Source organism: Pongo pygmaeus, chromosome 6 (assembly GCF_028885625.2).
Source record: "Pongo pygmaeus isolate AG05252 chromosome 6, NHGRI_mPonPyg2-v2.0_pri, whole genome shotgun sequence".
In the NCBI taxonomy this organism is placed as follows: Eukaryota; Metazoa; Chordata; class Mammalia; order Primates; family Hominidae; genus Pongo; species Pongo pygmaeus.
Window position 1 is genome coordinate 1,545,641 of NC_072379.2, and position 17,264 is coordinate 1,562,904.

General features: G+C 60.3%; 1 protein-coding gene and 2 pseudogenes across 2 annotated transcripts; 2 read left to right on the forward strand and 1 right to left on the reverse strand.

Annotated features, from left to right (window-relative positions):
- Positions 1 to 4,587: 4,587 nt before the first annotated feature.
- MAFK (MAF bZIP transcription factor K) lies at positions 4,588 to 16,935 on the forward strand. Of its 2 annotated transcripts, none has more exons than XM_054495477.2 (3): positions 4,588 to 4,769; positions 13,067 to 13,146; positions 13,851 to 16,935. In XM_054495477.2, exons 2-3 carry the CDS (start codon positions 13,111 to 13,113, stop codon positions 14,283 to 14,285), a joined length of 471 nt encoding a protein of 156 aa, XP_054351452.1. In that variant the 5' UTR covers positions 4,588 to 4,769; positions 13,067 to 13,110; the 3' UTR covers positions 14,286 to 16,935. The 2 variants fall into 2 exon arrangements, with proteins under 2 accessions (XP_054351452.1, XP_054351453.1); XM_054495478.2 differs by lacking the exon at positions 4,588 to 4,769 and adding an exon at positions 8,575 to 12,372.
- On the reverse strand, positions 7,897 to 8,651 carry LOC129040803 (uncharacterized; annotated as a pseudogene).
- LOC129040695 (uncharacterized) lies at positions 14,781 to 16,935 on the forward strand (annotated as a pseudogene).
- Positions 16,936 to 17,264: the final 329 nt, after the last annotated feature.

The window sequence follows — 17,264 nt, forward strand, 5'->3', positions numbered from 1 at the left end:
GCTCACGCCTGTAATCCCAGCACTTTGGAAGGCCAAGGCGGGTGGATCACGAGGTCAGGACTTCAAAACCAGCCTGGCCAAGATGGTGAAACCCCGTCTCAACTAAAAATACAAAAAATTAGCCGGGCATGGTGGCGGGTGCCTGTAATCCCAGCTACTTGGGAGGCTGAGGCAGAAAATTGCTTGAACCCAGGAGGTGGAGGTTGCAGTGAGTCAAGACTGCGCCACTGCACTCCAGCTGGGGTGACAGAGCGAGATTCTGTCTCAAAAAAAAAAAAAAAAAAAGAAGAAGAAGAAGGAGAGGGAGGAGGAGTGAGAGGAGAAGGAGAAAAGGGGAGGAGAGGAGGAGGAGAAGAAGAAGGGGGAGGAGAAAGAAGAAAAAGAGGAGGAAGAGGAAGAAGAAAAAGAGGAGGAAGAGGAAAAAGAGGAGGAAGAAGGAGGAGGAGGAGAAGAAAGAAGAAAAAGGAGGAAGAAGAGGAAGAAGATGAAGAGGAAGGAGGAGGAGGAGGAGAAAAGGAGAAAGAAGTAGTGGGATTTCTGGGTTCTAGCACAAATCGAGGCCATGGTCTCACGGACAGTGTGGCCAGACTCCTGCCCTGGGGCTCCGCTGCCTGGCCCCTCCACCAGCAATGTGTCCAAGGGCGCGCTCCCTGAGCCGTGCCATTGGGGCACGAGGTCTGATTTGGGTATTCCCCTGGATGAGAAGCAGAACTGCAATGTCTTTCTCTGATGTGCATTTGTCTGATTATGGACACCTTTTCACGTGTTTGTTCTGTGGATTTCTTTTTCCGTGGATGATCTATACACCTCCTTTGCCTTCTTTTATTGGTTGTGTTCTTTCCCACATGTTTAGGAGCCCTTTGCCTGGTAGATCTGAGTTGCAAGTATTTTTCCTAGTGTGTGCTTTGTGTTGTGACTTTACTTGCGAGGATTTTTGCCTTGAATCTGTTTTACGGCATTTAGATTTTTAATCATGATTAAAGAAACCTTTTTCCACTCTGAAGTTATAAAGAAAGTTACACATGTTTTCTTCAAGGCTGGGCACAGTGGCTCATGCCTGTAATCCCAGCTGTTTGGGAGGCGGAGGCAGGTGGATTGCCTGAGCCCAGGAGTTCAAGAACAGCCTGAGCAACCTAGTGAGACCCTATCTCTATTTAAAAATATAAAAATTAGCTGGGCACGATGGTGCATGCCTGTAATCCCAGCTACTTGGGAGGCTGAGGCAGGAGGATCGCTTGAGCCCAGGAGGTCCAGGCTGCAGTGAGCCAGGATTGTGCCACTGCCCACCAGCTTGGGTGGCAGAATGAGATCCTGTTTCAAAACACACACACACACACACACACACACACACACACACACACTTTTTCTTTTTTTTGGAGACAGAGTTTCGCTCTTGTTTCCCAGGCTGGAGTACAATGGTGCAATCTCGGCTCACTGCAGCCTCCGCCTCCTGGGTTCAAGTGGTTCTCCTGCCTCAGGTTCCCGAGTAGCCGGGACTACAGGCGTGAGTCACCACACCCGGCTAATTTTGTATTTTTAGTAGACATGGGGTTTCTCCATGTTGGTCAGGCTGGTCTCGAACTCCCGACCTCAGGTGATCTGCCCGTCTCAGCCTCCCAAAGTGCTGGGATTATAGGCATGCGCCACCACATCCAGCTAATTTTGTATTTTTAGTAGAGACAGGGTTTCTCCATTTTGGTCAGGCTGGTCTTGAACTCCTGACCTCAGGTGATCCGCCCACCTTAGCTTCCCAAAGTGCTGGGATTACAGGCGTGAGCCACCTTGCCCGGCCAGAACTTAACATTTTTTACAAAAGGAACTACTAAATGATGAAAAATTTCTGGAGATGGATGATGGCAATGTTTGTACCACAACGTGAATGTACTTAACGCCACCGAACCGTACACTTAAAATGGTTAAATTGGTCTAGTGTGATGGCCACCATGCCCAGCCTAATCACCTAATCACACCTGTAATCCTAGCACTTTGGGAGGCTGAGGCAGGATGATTGCTTGAGGCCAGGAGTTCAAGACCAGCCTGATCAACGTAGCAAGATCCTATCTCTGAAAAAATAGTTTTTTTAACTTAAAAAAATGGTTAAATGGTAAATTCTATGTGATGTTTACTTTACCACAATAAAAAGTAAACTTTGGCTAGGCACAGTGGCTCATGCGTGTAATCCCACCACTTTGAGAGGACAAGGCAGAAGGATCACTTGAGCCCAGGAGTTCAAGACCAGCCTAGGCAACAGAGCAAGATCCTGTCTCTACAAAAAAAAAAAACAAAGAAAATTAGCCAGGCGTGGTAGCACCAGCCCTTGGTCCCAGCTACTTAGGAGGCTGAGGTGGGAGGATCACTTGAACCTGGGAGGTGGAGGCTGCAGGGAACTCTGATTGCACCAATGAACTCCAGTCTGGGCGACAGAGTGAGATGCTGTCTCATAAAACAAACAAATAAATAAATAATTCAAAATTTTAAAAATTAGGCTGGGTGCAGTGGCTCATGCCTGTAATCCCAGCACTTTGGGAGGCCAAGGCGGGTGGATCACCTGAGGTCAGGGGTTCGAGACCAGCCTGGCCAACATGGTGAAACCGTCTCTACTAAAAATACAAAAATCAGCCGGTGTGGTGGTGCACGCCTGTAATCCCAGCACTTTGGGAGGCCGAGGCAGGCAGATCACAAACAAACAAAAAAAATTAGCCGGGCGTGGTGGCAGGCATCTGTAGTCCCAGCTACTCAGGAGGCTGAGACAGAAGAATTGTTTAAATCTGGGAGGCGGAGCTTGCAGTGATCCGAGATTGCGCTACTGCACTCCAGCCTGGCAACAGAGTGAGACTCCGTCTCAAAACAACAACAATAACAAAAACAAAATTTAAGCAGATGTGGTGGTGGGCACCTGTGATCCCAGCTACTCGGGGGGCTGAGGCAGGAGAATCACTTGAACCCGGGAGGCAGAGGCTGCAGTGAGCCGAGATGGTGCCACTGCACTCCAGCCTGGACGACAGAGCAAGACTCCATCTCAGAAATAAATAAATACAAATTAAAAAATTAAAAAGATAATAAAAGTGTGTGATTAGTAACAAAAGCCTGCTATGGAAAGAATGCAGTTGGGTTAGAGGAGCGACACCATGAGTAAAGAGTCCGGCGGAGACGGCCACATGAGTAACGTAAAGAGTCCCGCGGAGATGGCCACAGCTTCTCCGGGGACTCCCTGCGCATCCCAGGACCTGGAGTGCAGAGTGTGGGCTGGGACAAGGGAATCACCTTTCCCATCCCCTGGGGACGTCTTTCTGCAAACATCCTGGGGACGTGGGACATTGTCGTTATTGCTGCTGTTATTTCTTGGCACCTGTTTCTGCGGCCAGGTTGCAGGCATCACGGTGGCTGGCTGCCCCAGATGGCCGTGTGGGCCTTAGCAAGGAGGGGCCTCCCAGGTGGCCAGTGCAGAACCCGCAAGTGGGGGTGAGAGATGGCCTGGGAGGCTACCCCCGCGCTCCACAGCAAGAGGCCACTGGGCTGCTGCCTAAATCCTCAGCCACGTGGTGGTAAGGACGACACCCAGAAGATGCAAAGACCTCCCTGCACTGGCTCCTGAGTCCCACCTGAGATGAGAAAACAGGCTCCCAGGTCCCACCTGAGCTGAGAAAACAGGCTTCCCAGAACCCTGGGCAGATGCCATGGGTGCCCTGGGGGGCCCTTGGTTGCCCAGGCCTGAGACTCCTCTTCCTGCAGCGCTCAGAGGGCGGCAGGACTTGGGGACCCAGAAGTGTGGCAAGGGGCACTAGACGGATCCCCTCTCCAGCCTGTCCTCCACCTGTGACAGGAAGCAGAGGCAGCTCCCTCAGGGGCCAGCCCCCACCTGAGGATCCCTCACAGGACTCCTTGGGCCAGTGGTGCCCTAACCCCATCCTGGGCCTGCTGTGTCCCCTGGCAACCACCAGCTGGGGCTTTAGAAGGGGGCTGGCCCCACCCACAGAGGCTGTGATCACTGGCCGCTTATCCCCATTTTTACATTGCTGGTTTGCTTGTTTTGTTTTTTTGAGACAGGGTCTCACCTTGTCACCCAGGCTAGAGTGCAGAAATGAAATCATGGCAGCCTCCACCTTCCAGGTTCAAGCCATCCTCCTGCCTCAGCCTCCTGAATAACTGGGGCTACAGGCACATACCACCACGCCCGACTAATTTTTGTAATTTTTTTGTAGAGATGGGGGTCTCACTATGTTGTCCAGGCTGGTCTGGAACTCCTGGGCTCCAGGGATCCTCCTGCTTTGGCCTCCCAAAGTGCTGGGATTACAGGCATGAGCCACCGTCCCCAGCTGGCCTTAATGCTTTTTATGTTTGTAGAGAAGGAGAATGGGGGAAGGGAGGTTTCGCTATGTTGCCCAGGCTGGTCTTGAACTCCCGGCCTCCAGAGATCTTCCCGCAGGGCCTCCCAAAGCGCGGAGATTGCAGGTGCGCGCGGGGCCAGCGGCCCCCCGGGCGGGAGAGGAGGGCGTGGCTGGGGGGCGTGGTCGCGGGGGCGGGGAGGGGGCGTGGCCCGGGGGGGCAGGGCAGTGTGACGCGCGCGCCGCGGATCCCGGAAGCGGTGTCAGATGCTGGGGAGCCGGGCGGGCGGGTGCGGCGGTTGCGGGCGGCGGGGGGGGACTTGTTGTTCTTCGCGAAGTCGGAGCCCGAGCGCCAGGCGGCGGCGGCGGCGGCGGCCGAGGGGAGCGCGAGAGTGAGCGCCGGCGGGAGGACAGCGCGTGCCCGCGCCCTCCGCGCGACGCCAGGTGAGGGGCGGTGGGGCAGCGGGGCCCGGGCCGCGGGGCCGGGGCTACCTGGCCGCTGAGTCACGGCCGCCCGGGGGCGCGGGCCGAGGGTGGCGGGGTTGGGTGCACGGGGCCCAAGACCCTCATGCGGCCCGCGGCGCGGCCCGGGCACCTGCCCAGGTGGGCCCCGCCGCGCAGGCCCGGGGGCTTCCCCGGGACGCGAGGCTCTCTCCCCTGCACGTGCCGCCCGGGCCATGCTTGCCGCGCCGGGGGCCCCAGGGCGCGGACCCCAGACCTGGGAGGACGCGGATCCACGCGGGTCGGCGGCGCGCATCGGGCCCGCGCCTTGACACCTGCGGGGGGCGGGGCGGGCGCCACGTGCGGGCGGCGCGGGGAGGGCGCGGGCGCGTGGATTCCCCGCGGCTTCCGCCCCAGCGTGGCTTCCGCGTGCCGCCCCGGACTGCCCCCCGCGCTTCCTCCCGGTGACGGGCGGCGCTCTGGCCCAATGGCTGGGCCCACGCGTGCCCGGGGACGGGGTGGGGGTAACCGGGTCTCCCCACAGGCGGGATCCTGTGACTGGTGTCGCTCTCAGCCGCCCACCTGCCAGGGTTGCTGGAAGGAAGGCCGTGGGGAGGCGGGAGGGGGGCAGGCGATAGTGGCCCCAAGGCGAGTCCCTTTGCTCACGTGTGGGGCAGGGGCTCAGGCCTCTTCCCGTTCCCACTGCGTGGGTTCTTCTGTGGCTCTGTCAAGTTCAGGAAACTGTGTATGTGCCCGCGAGAGAGAGAATGTGTGTGTGTGTGTGTGTGTGTGTGTGTGTGTGTGTGTGTGTGTGTGTCTGCGTCTGCACAGCCTCTAGATCCTGGGGGGTGGGACCAGGCGCCACCGAGAAACCCAGAAAGCCAGGACCCCGCCTGGCCTTGGCCCTTGACCTGGGTCCGCCTGGGACACAGCAGTGGCCCTGCGCTGCATTCTCAGGCTCACACCGTGTGTGTCCGTGTTCGCGGGGCCTCCCATGTCCCTCTCCCGGTGTCCTGCGTCTCTGAGCATGCTGTTTCTTGCTTCTTAAGTAGCTCTTGTAGCTGAGGCAGAAATTAGATCCACTCACCATTCATTCACCAGGTGACCCACAGGCAGCCAGCCACTCTCTGGCCAGGTGCCTGGCCTTGGGAAGATCCTGAGACTCAAAACGCCCCCCACCGCCGGACACCGTGGGCTAGGGGATATCTGTGTGGTTCAGCTCTGGCACCGCCCTTCCCACCCCTCTGATTCTCCAGGGTGGGCTGCCAGGTCTCTTTACTGGCACTGAGGTTTCACCGTCACGGCGTGTTGTTGTAAGGGGATCTCCAGCACAGAGCGGGGTGCCCTGTGCAGCTTCTCCAAGCCCAATGTCTTCAGGGACATGGAGCGTTAAAAGAGCCGTGGGCGGGGTCTGGAGAACCTAGGTGGGCTGTACAGGTGTCTGGGACACACCTACACCCTATTTGGGTGTCCAGTGCCATTTATGAGAACATCTCCCTTTCTTAGGTAACCCAGTAGGAATGTCTTGAGTTTGACCTTGGGAGAGGGAGTCTGCTTTTAAAACTAGACCTCTCATTATTCCAAAATAAGACATTTATTAAAGCAGAAAAACAAAGCAGGCTTCTCTTGCCTTTTATCTTTGAACCGAGCCAGGGCTTTGAGGGGCTGGTTCCCCCCAGCGTCGACTCCCCAGGTGCTGGTAAACCCGGGAGCCAGCGTTTACCGAGGGTCGGGGTTGTCGTAGTGCCAGCCTTTGTGTGCACCCGGGAGGCTGCTGTTAAGGGAGACCGTCTTCCGGGCCACTTCGCTGTCTACAAGGCGTGTGCTTTCACCCACGGGGCTCAGCAATGGCTGCGTTTGTTTACAGTCTCTGGCAAAGCTGTTTGCCACCCAGACCGAGAAGAAGTTGTGCCTTTTCTTGTCCCAGCTGTTTCTGAGTCTAAAGGTTTCTGGAGTGGACTTTCTGGGTTTCGGGTCCAGTCCACACGGGAAATGGAAATCTGGCCAGCTGGGAGAAGGCTCCGTGTGGCCGCCTTTCAACAGTAAACAGTGACTCACCGCTCCGTCCCCACCCTCCCTGCTCTCCGCGAATGGAAGATGCCTTTCCCCGCTATTTATTGTTGCTTTTTATAAGTCACAGACTCGTCATGTTTCCGCTTTCCTACAGTTTCAGGAAACTGGGAGTGTTGTCTTAAAATCATAGAGTTTTAGAGCAGGTACAAGTGAACCTGAGTGGCCACATGCCCCGCCCCCCCAACCGGCTGCTGTAGATGAGGAAGCCCAGGCCGTGAGGTCTGCTGGCCTGTCCGGAGGGCCGGTGGGGTCTGGTTGAGAGCCTGCCTGCTTCTCCGCACTGTGCGTCGGGTGTCCTGGGGAAGGTATTGGGGTGGAGACTGCCCTCTCCCTGCTCTCCCATGCAGAGCCGGCTCATCTCGTACAGCGGGGGCTCGTGTGGGGTGTAGGGAAGACCTTCTCCCTGCTTGCAAGGAGCTCACCATGCCATGGGGAGGCCCCCTGTCCCCAGAAGGATCTAGAACCAGGCCTTGGTAGAGGGTGCTTGCCTACGCGAGGAGGAGAGCAGTGGGGAGTGTTTCTGGAAGAAGCAGGGCAGGGAGCCACGTGCTCTCTGCAGATGGTGATCAGAAACCCGAAACGGCATTGGGGTGGGGGAGTCGGGGTTTGGGAGGAACCCCCAAGAGTTTTGACTGCCTTTGGGGCTGTGTGGGGGGCACCAGGATCAGGGTGAGGGCATCCCATTTGGCAAAGCTGTGGTCCAGACAGGAGAAGCTGGAGGCCCGAGCCTGGGCAGGTGCTGTGGGTTCAGGTGGGAGATGCTTGAGGGCTGGGATTGAGCCCGCATGGCGCGTGGACGAGGAAAAGAGAGGGGCAGGGGCAACTCCGGTGAATGATGCGGTTGGGGGCTGGGGGGCGTCTGGGCCCCCCAGAATGCCCCTGATAGGACTTGGAGGCTGGGAGCGGATTGAAGCCCCAGGGCGGCCGGGGGAGAACAGGATGCTGACGGGGAGCTGGAGGCCGAGGACAGGAGGATGGTGTGGTGGGAGCCAGGGCGGGGACTGGAGGGGGTGTAGTGTGTTCTGCAGTTTGCTCTCTGCTGCTGCAGCTGCCTGAGTCACCTCTGGATGTAGTGGAATGACACAGCTTCCTCAGACTGCAAATGCAAGGTGACCAGACGTCCTCCAAGCCGGGCCGACAGTCGTGGCTTGCTGGAGGGCAGCCAGCCAGGGCCAGGCTGCTGGGTGGTATGGGCCGGGCTGGGGGGTGCCAAGTGGGGTGCCTCCCGCATGCTGAGTGGGGCTGTGTCCGGGACAGCCGGACAGTGGGGGACCTCCCAGTGTAGGACCTCATCCTCAGTAGGAAGGGTGTCTGGCTGGTCTCTGGGACCAGCTGAGCTGCAATTAGTCGGTTGACACCTGTTTGACAGGCACCCACTGGGTACCAGTGCCACAGTGGCCTCACCTACCCTTGCAGCCCAGTGTGGAGGGCGCCCGGCTTGGGGTCTCTGGCAGAAAGGCTCCCGGGAGAGGCGGGTACACCCTGGGCAGCCTCTGGTTTTGTGGATTGCACCTGTCGTGGGAGTCACGTGGTGGGGGTGGGGTGGGGTGGGGTGGGAGGGCGCTTGGTGCTGTGCCGCTGGGTTTCTGAACCCGAGTCTCTCGCACAGAGCTCCCATCCTCCATTCGTGGTCTGCCTCCCGCCCCTCCTCCCTCTCCCGCATCCCACATCCTCGGAGACCCGCGAAGAATAGAAGTGGAAGGGCCACTCCGTCTTGGTCAGACTGGCTGGGCGGCTGAGGGGGTGGGGCATGGAGTCTGTGTCATCATTCACCCCTTGGGCAAGAACAAGTGACCCATCCAGAGCCCCCATGCTGGCCTCGGAGAGCGAGCGGCAGCCCCGATGCGTCCTCTCATCTGGGAAGAGTCAGAGCCCCGAAGCTGAAATCCCCGTTTCTCTGTGGGCATCCACAGCCAGGACCGTTCAGAGGGGTCATCCAGATGTCAGCTGCTCAACTCACTTTTGCACTCTCTCTCTTTTTTTTTTTTTTTTTTTTAAGAGACAAGGTCTTGCTCTGTCACTCAGGCTGCTGGAGTGCTGGAGTGGATCACAGCTCACTGCAATCTCGACTTCGGGGCTCAAGCAATCCTCCCACCTCAGCCTCCCAAGTAGCCGGGACCATAGGCGTGTGCCATCACACCTGGCTATTTAAAATTCTTTTTTTTTTTTTTTTTTTGGTAGAGATGGGGCCTCGTTATGTTGCCCAGGCTGGCCTAAAACTACTGGGCTCAAGCATTCGGCCTCCAAAGGTGTTGATATTACAGGCAAGAGCCACTGTGCCCAGTCCCAACTTTATGGAGAAAATGTTCCTTCCCGGACCCCAAAGCAGGTCCTTCTCAGCTTGTGCCAGTACAGCAAGAGATGCCAAGGCTGCCAACCCCCCACTGAGCAGGGTCAGACCCATGGGTGACCAGTGAGTATTTGCTGGGACTTAAAAAGTTAAAAATGGCTGGGCATGGTGGCTCATGCCTGTAATCCCAGCACTTTGGGAGACTGGGGCAGGAAGATCACTTGAGTCCAGGAGCTCAAGACCAGCCTGGGCAACATGGTGAGACCCCGTCTCTACAAAAAAGTTTAAAATTCTCTGGGTGTGGTGGTGCCCACCTGTAGTCCCAGCTGCTCGGGAGGCTGAGGCAGGAGGATCGCTTGAGCCCAGGAGGTCTGCAGTGAGCCGTGATTGCACCACTGCACTCCAGCCTGGGTGACAGAGTGAGACCTTGTCTCTAAAACGAAAATTAAAAGGGAAAACATGATCCTCCAGAAGCTGAGGTGGCTGCCTGGGGCTCACCTGCTCCTGAAAGCGCAGTTCTAGATGGCTGACCCTGGGCTGCCTGCCCTGCCGCCGGGAGCCCCGGGCTCTGGGTCCTCACCCTCTGCAAGGTGCCTCCCTGGGTGGAGCCGCCCTGCCCTGCGCTTTATGGAGCCCAGGCCCTCGGTCTGGATCCTGGAAGGGGGCGCCCAGCGTCCCGGCTCCGTCACTTATCCCCAGCTGCAGGCGCAGGAATTGCCTCCATCTGAGGCTGCTGGCAGTTCCTTTTCCTTGAGAGGAAATTATAAACCCGCTGAGCCTTGTTTAGTTCTGCGTCACGGTGAGGTGTCTGGCCTTGGGTTGAAAACCCTGCCTCTTCCATCAGAAAACCAGTCACCTGAGAGCTGTTCCGAGTTATAGGTGGTGCTGGAAAACTTTGCTGCCTGGTGCTGCTCCCGGGACGTGGGGTGTGAGTGCTGCACCCTAACTTAGGTCGGCTGTTGGGGCCCCACAGCGGAAACTCAGACCCGTCCACCCAGGCCCCCGCTGTGGCGCTGAACAGTGCATTTCTCTGGTGACTCCACCGAAACTCAGAGGAGCTCGGGGCGTCCGGTGCTTGTGCGTGGCGATGCTGGTGTTTTGTTAGCTGCTGGGTGTAAGACAGAATGCGAGGACGTCATTCCTTGGGGGCTGCTGGAGGGGAGCTTGGCTGCAGTGCTGACCAGGTGCTGATGCAGTAGCCCCTGCCTTGGGCCCGGGGTAGCGGGAAGCCGGCGTCATGGACGTCTCTGCGACCCCAGGCACGCTCTCCCCCGGATGACACCCTAAGGCTGCGTCTCTGGGCCTGGGGAGGGAGCCCTTTCTACATGTGCTCTGGCGACCCTTGAGGCCGTGTGAGGTCGGACAGTTCACAAAACCCCGTTTAGGGCAGTCGTCATTTTTAGATCAGTTGCTTTACAAACTTTTTTTGCGAATGTCCTTCCAAAAGCAAGCTGTCATCTTTCTTGCCTCTGATGTTTAAAGCGACGTTAGGTTAATGCTGCTTGGATTTATTCTATGCATGGTGTGGGGAGAGGGAGGCGCCAGCACCATCCCATCCCGTGCTGGGTTCCTGAGAGAAGCTTTGCTGCTTGGCTGGGCCGTCCCTGCTGCGTCGTCTCTCGGGGGGGCGCGTGGCTGGTTCAGGCTTCCTCGGCAGAGCAGAGTCGTGACCTGCCCAAGGAAGTGGGGGGCATGCTTGTGAGCACGGCGTGGGGGCCACCTGGGAGCCCTGCGTCCGCCAGGTCTCTGGTTCCTCGGAGGGCCCCAGTGCAGGTGTGCCTCGAAGTACTGGGGGTTTGAGCAGGGCACAGGCGTGCTCCAGCAGCCCTGGCGACCTTGACCTCCTGGAAGTAGTCAGCCGCCCCTCCTGGGGCGCCCCCGGCTACCGTGTGCCTCCGCAGTGTCACAGGGCATCGCGGAGGCATCTTTTTAGTGGAAAGATCCCCACGCTGAACTCTGCCCCGGCATCTGGCGAAGCCCCACACGTCATCGTGGGTCTGGCCAGACGGTCCTGTCCCCCGGACCTTCCTTTTCCGCCCGGCTGTGCTGCCACGGCGGGCAGTGGGCCCGGGGGCCCAGGAGCGGGTCCTTGCTGGGTGGGAGGCCTGGGTGTGTGGGAATGCGCGCGGCTCTGTAAACATTTGGTGACTCACCGCATAGCTATGTCGTGGCCGGCCTGTGCACTGACGTGCTCGCAGTGGAGCTGGAAGCGGTGCCCGCGGCCCCTCCCTCTGACATGGAAAAGTTTCTCATGGTGCTCCCAGCCGCCGGCATTTGCAGGTCCCCACGGTGGCGGAGGCAGCTGGGCCCCGGCCTCTCCACTGTCACCCTCACCCCAGGGCGGGGTGCGGAGAAGCCTGGAGCCCACCTGGCCTTCCCCGGGACCGGCTGGTGCCGTCCTGTGCCATCTACGTCAGCACCCTGAGAGCAGCTGGCCTTGGCAGGGGCAGCGGACTCGGCAGCCTGGCACAGGACCCCGTCTCACCTGTGCGGCCCTCTTGTTGTGGTGGTTTGTGGGTTGCAGGGGTGGGGCCCCCATCGGAGGCAGGGCTGGAGGGTGGAGGGATTTGGGCCCGAGGGCTCCCTGGCCCAGGGTGTGGAGAAGGTCCTGGGCCGGCAGGGAGGACGGGATGGGGTCACCTGCCCCATGATGTCCATGTCCAGTGGAGGTACTGACCAAGGACACCCCCCACCGCCGTGTGCTGCTCTGACGTTCCTGCGGGAACCCTTGTCTGGTATTTGGGGTATGGGAGTGGGTGCTGTGGACCCTTGTCCCGCGAGCTGCCCGGCACCTTCCGCCCGCCCGTCCTGGCCGCCGGGTGCAAATGGGTTTGCTGACTGCCTGCCGGCCTCGTGATGTCTGTGCAACCTGACCTGAAGTCAGGATCGCGTTTGGGCTTCTCGGTTTCCATGACGACCGTGGGGGCTGGCTCGGTCCCAAGGTCGCCATGGCAACTATCGGAGGGCTCATGCCGGGGATGCTTTGGCTGGGTTTTTCATGAATGATTAGAATGTGTGACACAATGCAGACGTGAGGACGGCGGGGGCAGAGGCGGGGACGACTCCCGCCAGACGGTCGAATGCTGGGCAGGGCGGCAGCTTCCCCACCTCCCTGGTCTCTGGCTGTGGCCCCCGGACCTGCCGCGCCTCAGGAACCGCACACCCCCTTGGGCCGCAGGGTCCTCGCTCGGGGGCAGCTTAGGTGGAGGTGGTGATGTCACAGCCGCAGCGGCCGGGGCCGTGGTAGGTGTCCCGTGGCCTGTGGGGAGGGTGGGGCGGGAGGGCGGCTGGGGCTCCACCCAGGCCCACTGTGGGAGATGGTGATGCCAGGGGCTCCCCAGAGGCCCCCTCTTGGGGATCCAGGCTGGGTCCGGAGCACCGGAGCCTTTGCCAGGGTAGGGTCGCTGTCCAGCGGGGCCCCACGCTCCTTGGGGCCAGCACAGCTGTCTTGGGGGAGGGAGGTTTCGCCATCGGTCACTTTGGTCCTCGGGACGGGGCACCTTGTGCTGTGCAGGTGCAGACGTCTTCTCTGACCTCAGGGAGAGTCAGAACAGGAAGCAGCCACTGCCGGTGCCTGCTGGTCACCCCACAGCGCCGGCAGCTGCAGCCCAGGTCTGCAGGGCCGCAGGGGGCCACACCTGGCTGCCAGGCCCTGCGATGGGGTCCCAGCCGCTCTGTGGACTGTGCTAGAGTGTGAGGTGCAGCCAGACCTTCCCCTGAACTCAGCTCAGGCAGGGACAGAGGCCGGGCCAGGATGCCCCACCCCCTGGGAAGCCCCCCAGGACGGGCTGGGCCGGGACGGTGCCCTGTCTTGTTTTCAGGGTGCTGTGACCGTCCACCCCGGGCTGAGGAGTGTCCCTGCATGGGAGGTGGCCACCCCGTGCGGCGTTGCCGGCCCTGACCTGCGCCAGCTTCTCTGCTTGTCCATATTTTCCAGCTACGAGTTCCAGGGAGCTCTGTCCTGGTGACTGTGCCCGGGTTATGACGACTAATCCCAAACCGAACAAGGCATTAAAGGTAAGGCTGGTTCCAGGCAGGCCCCGTCTCAAGCACAGGCGTGGGAAAGGCCCTCCGGCCCGATAGCCCCTGCTTTCCCAGGGCCGTCCTGAGCCTGTGATGGAGGCCTCCCTGTTGCCAGGAGGAGGGGGGCTGCTGTGGCCGAGGGATGTTCACAGGAGATGTGGGGTCAGGATCGGGGACTGTGGTTCCAGGAGATGACTCCCAGGCTGAGGGCGTGGCAGGGTCTGCTGCCTGCCCGCCTGGGCTGTGTGTCCGTCGGGCGCTACTGCATGAGCTCATCCCCTGGCTCCAGGCGTGGGCAGCGTGGCCTCTGGTGAACGCGATGCTCCAGCTCCCAGGGCCCCAGCCCACCTGTGGCTGGCGCTTGCCGCCTCCGCAACAGCACGTGCCTGTGGGCCGGCTCAGTCCCAGCAGCAGGACCCATGCGCTCCGGGTCCTCGCGAGTTCTGAGGCTGTCAGTAACCAGGAGTGACTGATGTCACCACTGGCTTTTGCCGTTCAGAAAGGGTCCTGTGGGGCCACAGCTGTCATGTGGGCTGCCTGCGTGCAGTGTCCTGCGGTCCCTGGTGCGGATGGTGAAGGCCAGCTCTGAGAGAGCGCAGGTGTGCAGGGACACCACTGGGTCCCTGGCCACCCCCGTGCCAGTCCCAGGCAGACACCCCATGTTCTCCCACCGCTGACCCCGTGCTGTGGCCCCCCAGGTCAAGAAGGAGGCGGGCGAGAACGCCCCGGTGCTCAGCGATGATGAGCTGGTGTCCATGTCGGTGCGGGAGCTGAACCAGCACCTGCGGGGTCTCACCAAGGAGGAGGTGACCCGCCTGAAGCAGCGTCGGCGCACACTCAAGAACCGCGGCTACGCGGCCAGCTGCCGCATCAAGCGGGTGACGCAGAAGGAGGAGCTGGAGCGGCAGCGCGTGGAGCTGCAGCAGGAGGTGGAGAAGCTGGCGCGGGAGAACAGCAGCATGCGGCTGGAGCTGGACGCCCTGCGCTCCAAGTACGAGGCGCTGCAGACCTTCGCGCGCACCGTGGCCCGGGGACCTGTGGCGCCCTCCAAGGTGGCCACCACCAGCGTCATCACCATCGTCAAGTCCGCCGAGCTCTCCTCCACCTCCGTACCCTTCTCGGCCGCATCCTAGTGCCAGCCGGGGGCGGGGGGTGGCGGGCAGGCGGGCGGGGGCGTGCCCCTTGTACCTGTCACTGGGATGCAGACTCTCGACATCCGAGTCCAAGCGCAGGCCCCTCGGGCACAGGCAGCTCACACCAGGATGAGACTATGGTGCAGGGTGAAGAGTGGGCTCCCATGGGCCCAGAGCTGCACACCGGTCCACACACACACTCACGCCCGCCACCTGCTCCCCGCAGGATGTGTCTGTGTGTGGGAATTGGTATCTTGCGCCCGTGGGAGTCGAGACGTATAATGGAAAGGCCCTCGGGAAGTTCTGCGTCCTCTGCAGGGCCTGCTAGAAGACACGGCCCCAGGAGTCAGGCCCCCGTGGTCAGGTCTAGCGTGGGGCTTGTTTTCCACTCCTGCTGTAAGCAGCCTTCGACACCTGTCCTGCCACGGCCTCCCAGTCGGTGCGGGAGCCCCTCACTGCCCTGACCGACTCCGCGGTCCCCAGGGAGGAGCATGGATGGTGCGTCGGCAGCTCCGTCCTTCCAGCTGTCCTGTTGCAGTGCCCGTGACCCGCGTCTGGCTTAGCAGGGGCCTGCATGAGGGGGCACGGTGTGGGAGGTCACCTGCGTGGGGTGATGTCTGTGTGTGTGCACGCGTGTGTGTGCAGGCACGCCTGCCATCACAGCAGCGGGGCTGAGGGGGTGCAGCTTGCTGGTGTTCACTGGTGGCGGGGGGGGGGGCCTGTGGGCACACGTGGCAGAGAGAGTGGCTCATACGTTGTGAGGTCTCCCCTGTGCTCTGGTGACCCGAGGAGGTTGTGCAGCACAGCGCAGAAGCTCCTGCCCATAGGAGCCGGCCCCCCAGACACTGACCCCACAGGCCGTCCCAGATCTCAGCGGACACAGGCAGGAGCGCCCCATCATTTGACAGTGAGCAGGACTCAGGCTCTGTGTCCTGGAGCTACTTCTCACCAGCTGTGGTCAGTGCAGGGGGAACAAGGAGGTCTTTTGGGGGCCCGGTGGGGGGAAGGGCTGCTGCAGTCTAGGGAGAGGGGGTGCAGCCTGGGGGACGTTGGTGGACATGGATGTGGAGGTGGAAGGAAGAGGACGTTGCGTGGAGTGGTGGGGGGAGGCAGGATCCGTGTGCGAGAGCAGGTGGAAAGCCTTGAGGGGCAGGACCAGGATGCGGCTGGCTTGTAGAAGAGCTCAGGAGTGAGCCTGGCACTCCAGAGGGCGCGGCGGGTGGGGAGGCAGCAGGCACCAGGCCAGGAGTGCCTCGTGGACGTGGCTCCCCCGTGCACACCCCCTGGAGCATAGACACGGACTGCAGGTGTGGCCTCGGCACTCAGTCCTCACCCGGAGCCTTTGCCTGCTCCTCCTTCCGAGAGCACCGAGGCACCGGTGGGCTTGGCACTCCACCTTGGGCTTCCTTTTCCTAGAGAGCCGCCTTGAGGGTCCCTCCTGTGACTGGGGTCTCTGCAGTGGGAGCCGGGGGGGTTGCGGAGGCCCTGCCTGGGGGAGCTGGCGGAATGTGAGCCGTCGGCCAGGGGCTGCCACATAAGACGTGCAAAAGGTGGTGCCTGGGGGCCCGGCTCCCTCTCAGCTGCCCCTGCCCAGCCAGTAACAGCCCCCACCGGCTACAGAGCCCAGGCCGGTGCCAGCCACGCTGGGAGGGCAGAGGACAGACAGCCCCGGGGCTGCGACTTGGTTCTGTGTCTACTGTTAGAAGTTGAGTGGGAAGCTGCAGGCCCACCAGGACCACTGGGTCCCTACAGAGCAAAGGCCTGCGTGTTCCCAAACAGCCGTTGCCCCCGTGGCCGTGGTAGGTAATCCATATTGGATGTCATAAGGACCAGGGGGATATTTAAAGAGAGAAACAGAAAATATATAGAGATATAAAATTATATTCACAGTTTATCTACAGATTTTTCGTAACAATCTTTCTTTTCCAGTTTGATACTGTAAATCTATCAGAGCAGAGCCGGGGGCACGGGCACAGGTGGGAGTTGGGAGCAAACCGGAGGCCCGGGCTACCCGCCGTCCCCCTCCATCTTCCCACGGATTGCACCAGGCAGCTGGGCCCCGCAGGACAGGCCACAGCGGGTGGCCGGTTCTGTCCCATCTTGGGGTTCTTGGTGTCCACCTGCCCTCGGCCTGCGGTGCTTTGCCGGAGAAGGGACTCCCCGGTCCCCAGGGTGGACGGAGCCGCTGTCAACGCCCAGAGCTGGGCCGGGGAAGCACGCTGTGTTCTGCTTTTCTTTTCAGATTGTTGAAATTTCATTGTCATGATTTAATATATGGATTTTTTTATTTAAGAAAAAGACGAGGGCCTCTTTGTCACGTGGGTTTGTTTTCTGTCTCCGTGCCTCCGGCTTCCCAAAGAGATCCAGGTCTTTGCGTTTCCAGGGCGTGGGGACCCCGGCCCCCTATGCCACCACGCCGCCACACCGCCTCACCCTGGCCTTTGTGCTACTTGGCAGTTCCATTTCATTATTTATTTTTTGTGCTGCTTTTTATCATGATATAAATTATTTAAAACAGATCACATGTGGGCCTGTGTCTGGCCGCCGCCGCCCTGCCCTGTCCCTGCGGCCACCACCTAATTTATTGCCGTGCGTCCTGCTGCTGTGACTGCTTTTGTACCTTTGCAATAAAGAATTTTCTGGTTTCAGACCCTTTCGTGGCGTAGCTGGTGCTTTCAGCTGGGGCTTTCTTGGGCCAAGAACCACAACCCCCCCCCAATCCCAGGGGACCCCGCTTGTCCCTCACCAGGGTCAGGATCCGGGCACTACGTGTAAGTGGCTTTCCCGGCCTGCTGGCCCCTGACCATGAGGCTGGGACAGCCACAGGGGAGGTGCTGGTCAGGTGGCCATGTCCTGGGCTCAGTCTCCGAGGGCCAGGCCGCAGTCCTGTGTGTCCCCATCTGCCCCACCTGGAGCCCCCTGTCCATGTAGCCTCTCCCTTTCGGTGGAAGGCGCAGAGAGCAGCACGGCTATCAGTGT

Excerpts from the sequence above, each read along its gene's own strand:
- MAFK (XM_054495477.2), top strand. The coding sequence starts at position 13,111 with ATGACGACTAATCCCAAACCGAACAAGGCATTAAAG. Across the intron at positions 13,147-13,850 it reads AACCGAACAAGGCATTAAAG|GTCAAGAAGGAGGCGGGCGA; the intron begins GTAAGGCTGGTT and ends GTGGCCCCCCAG.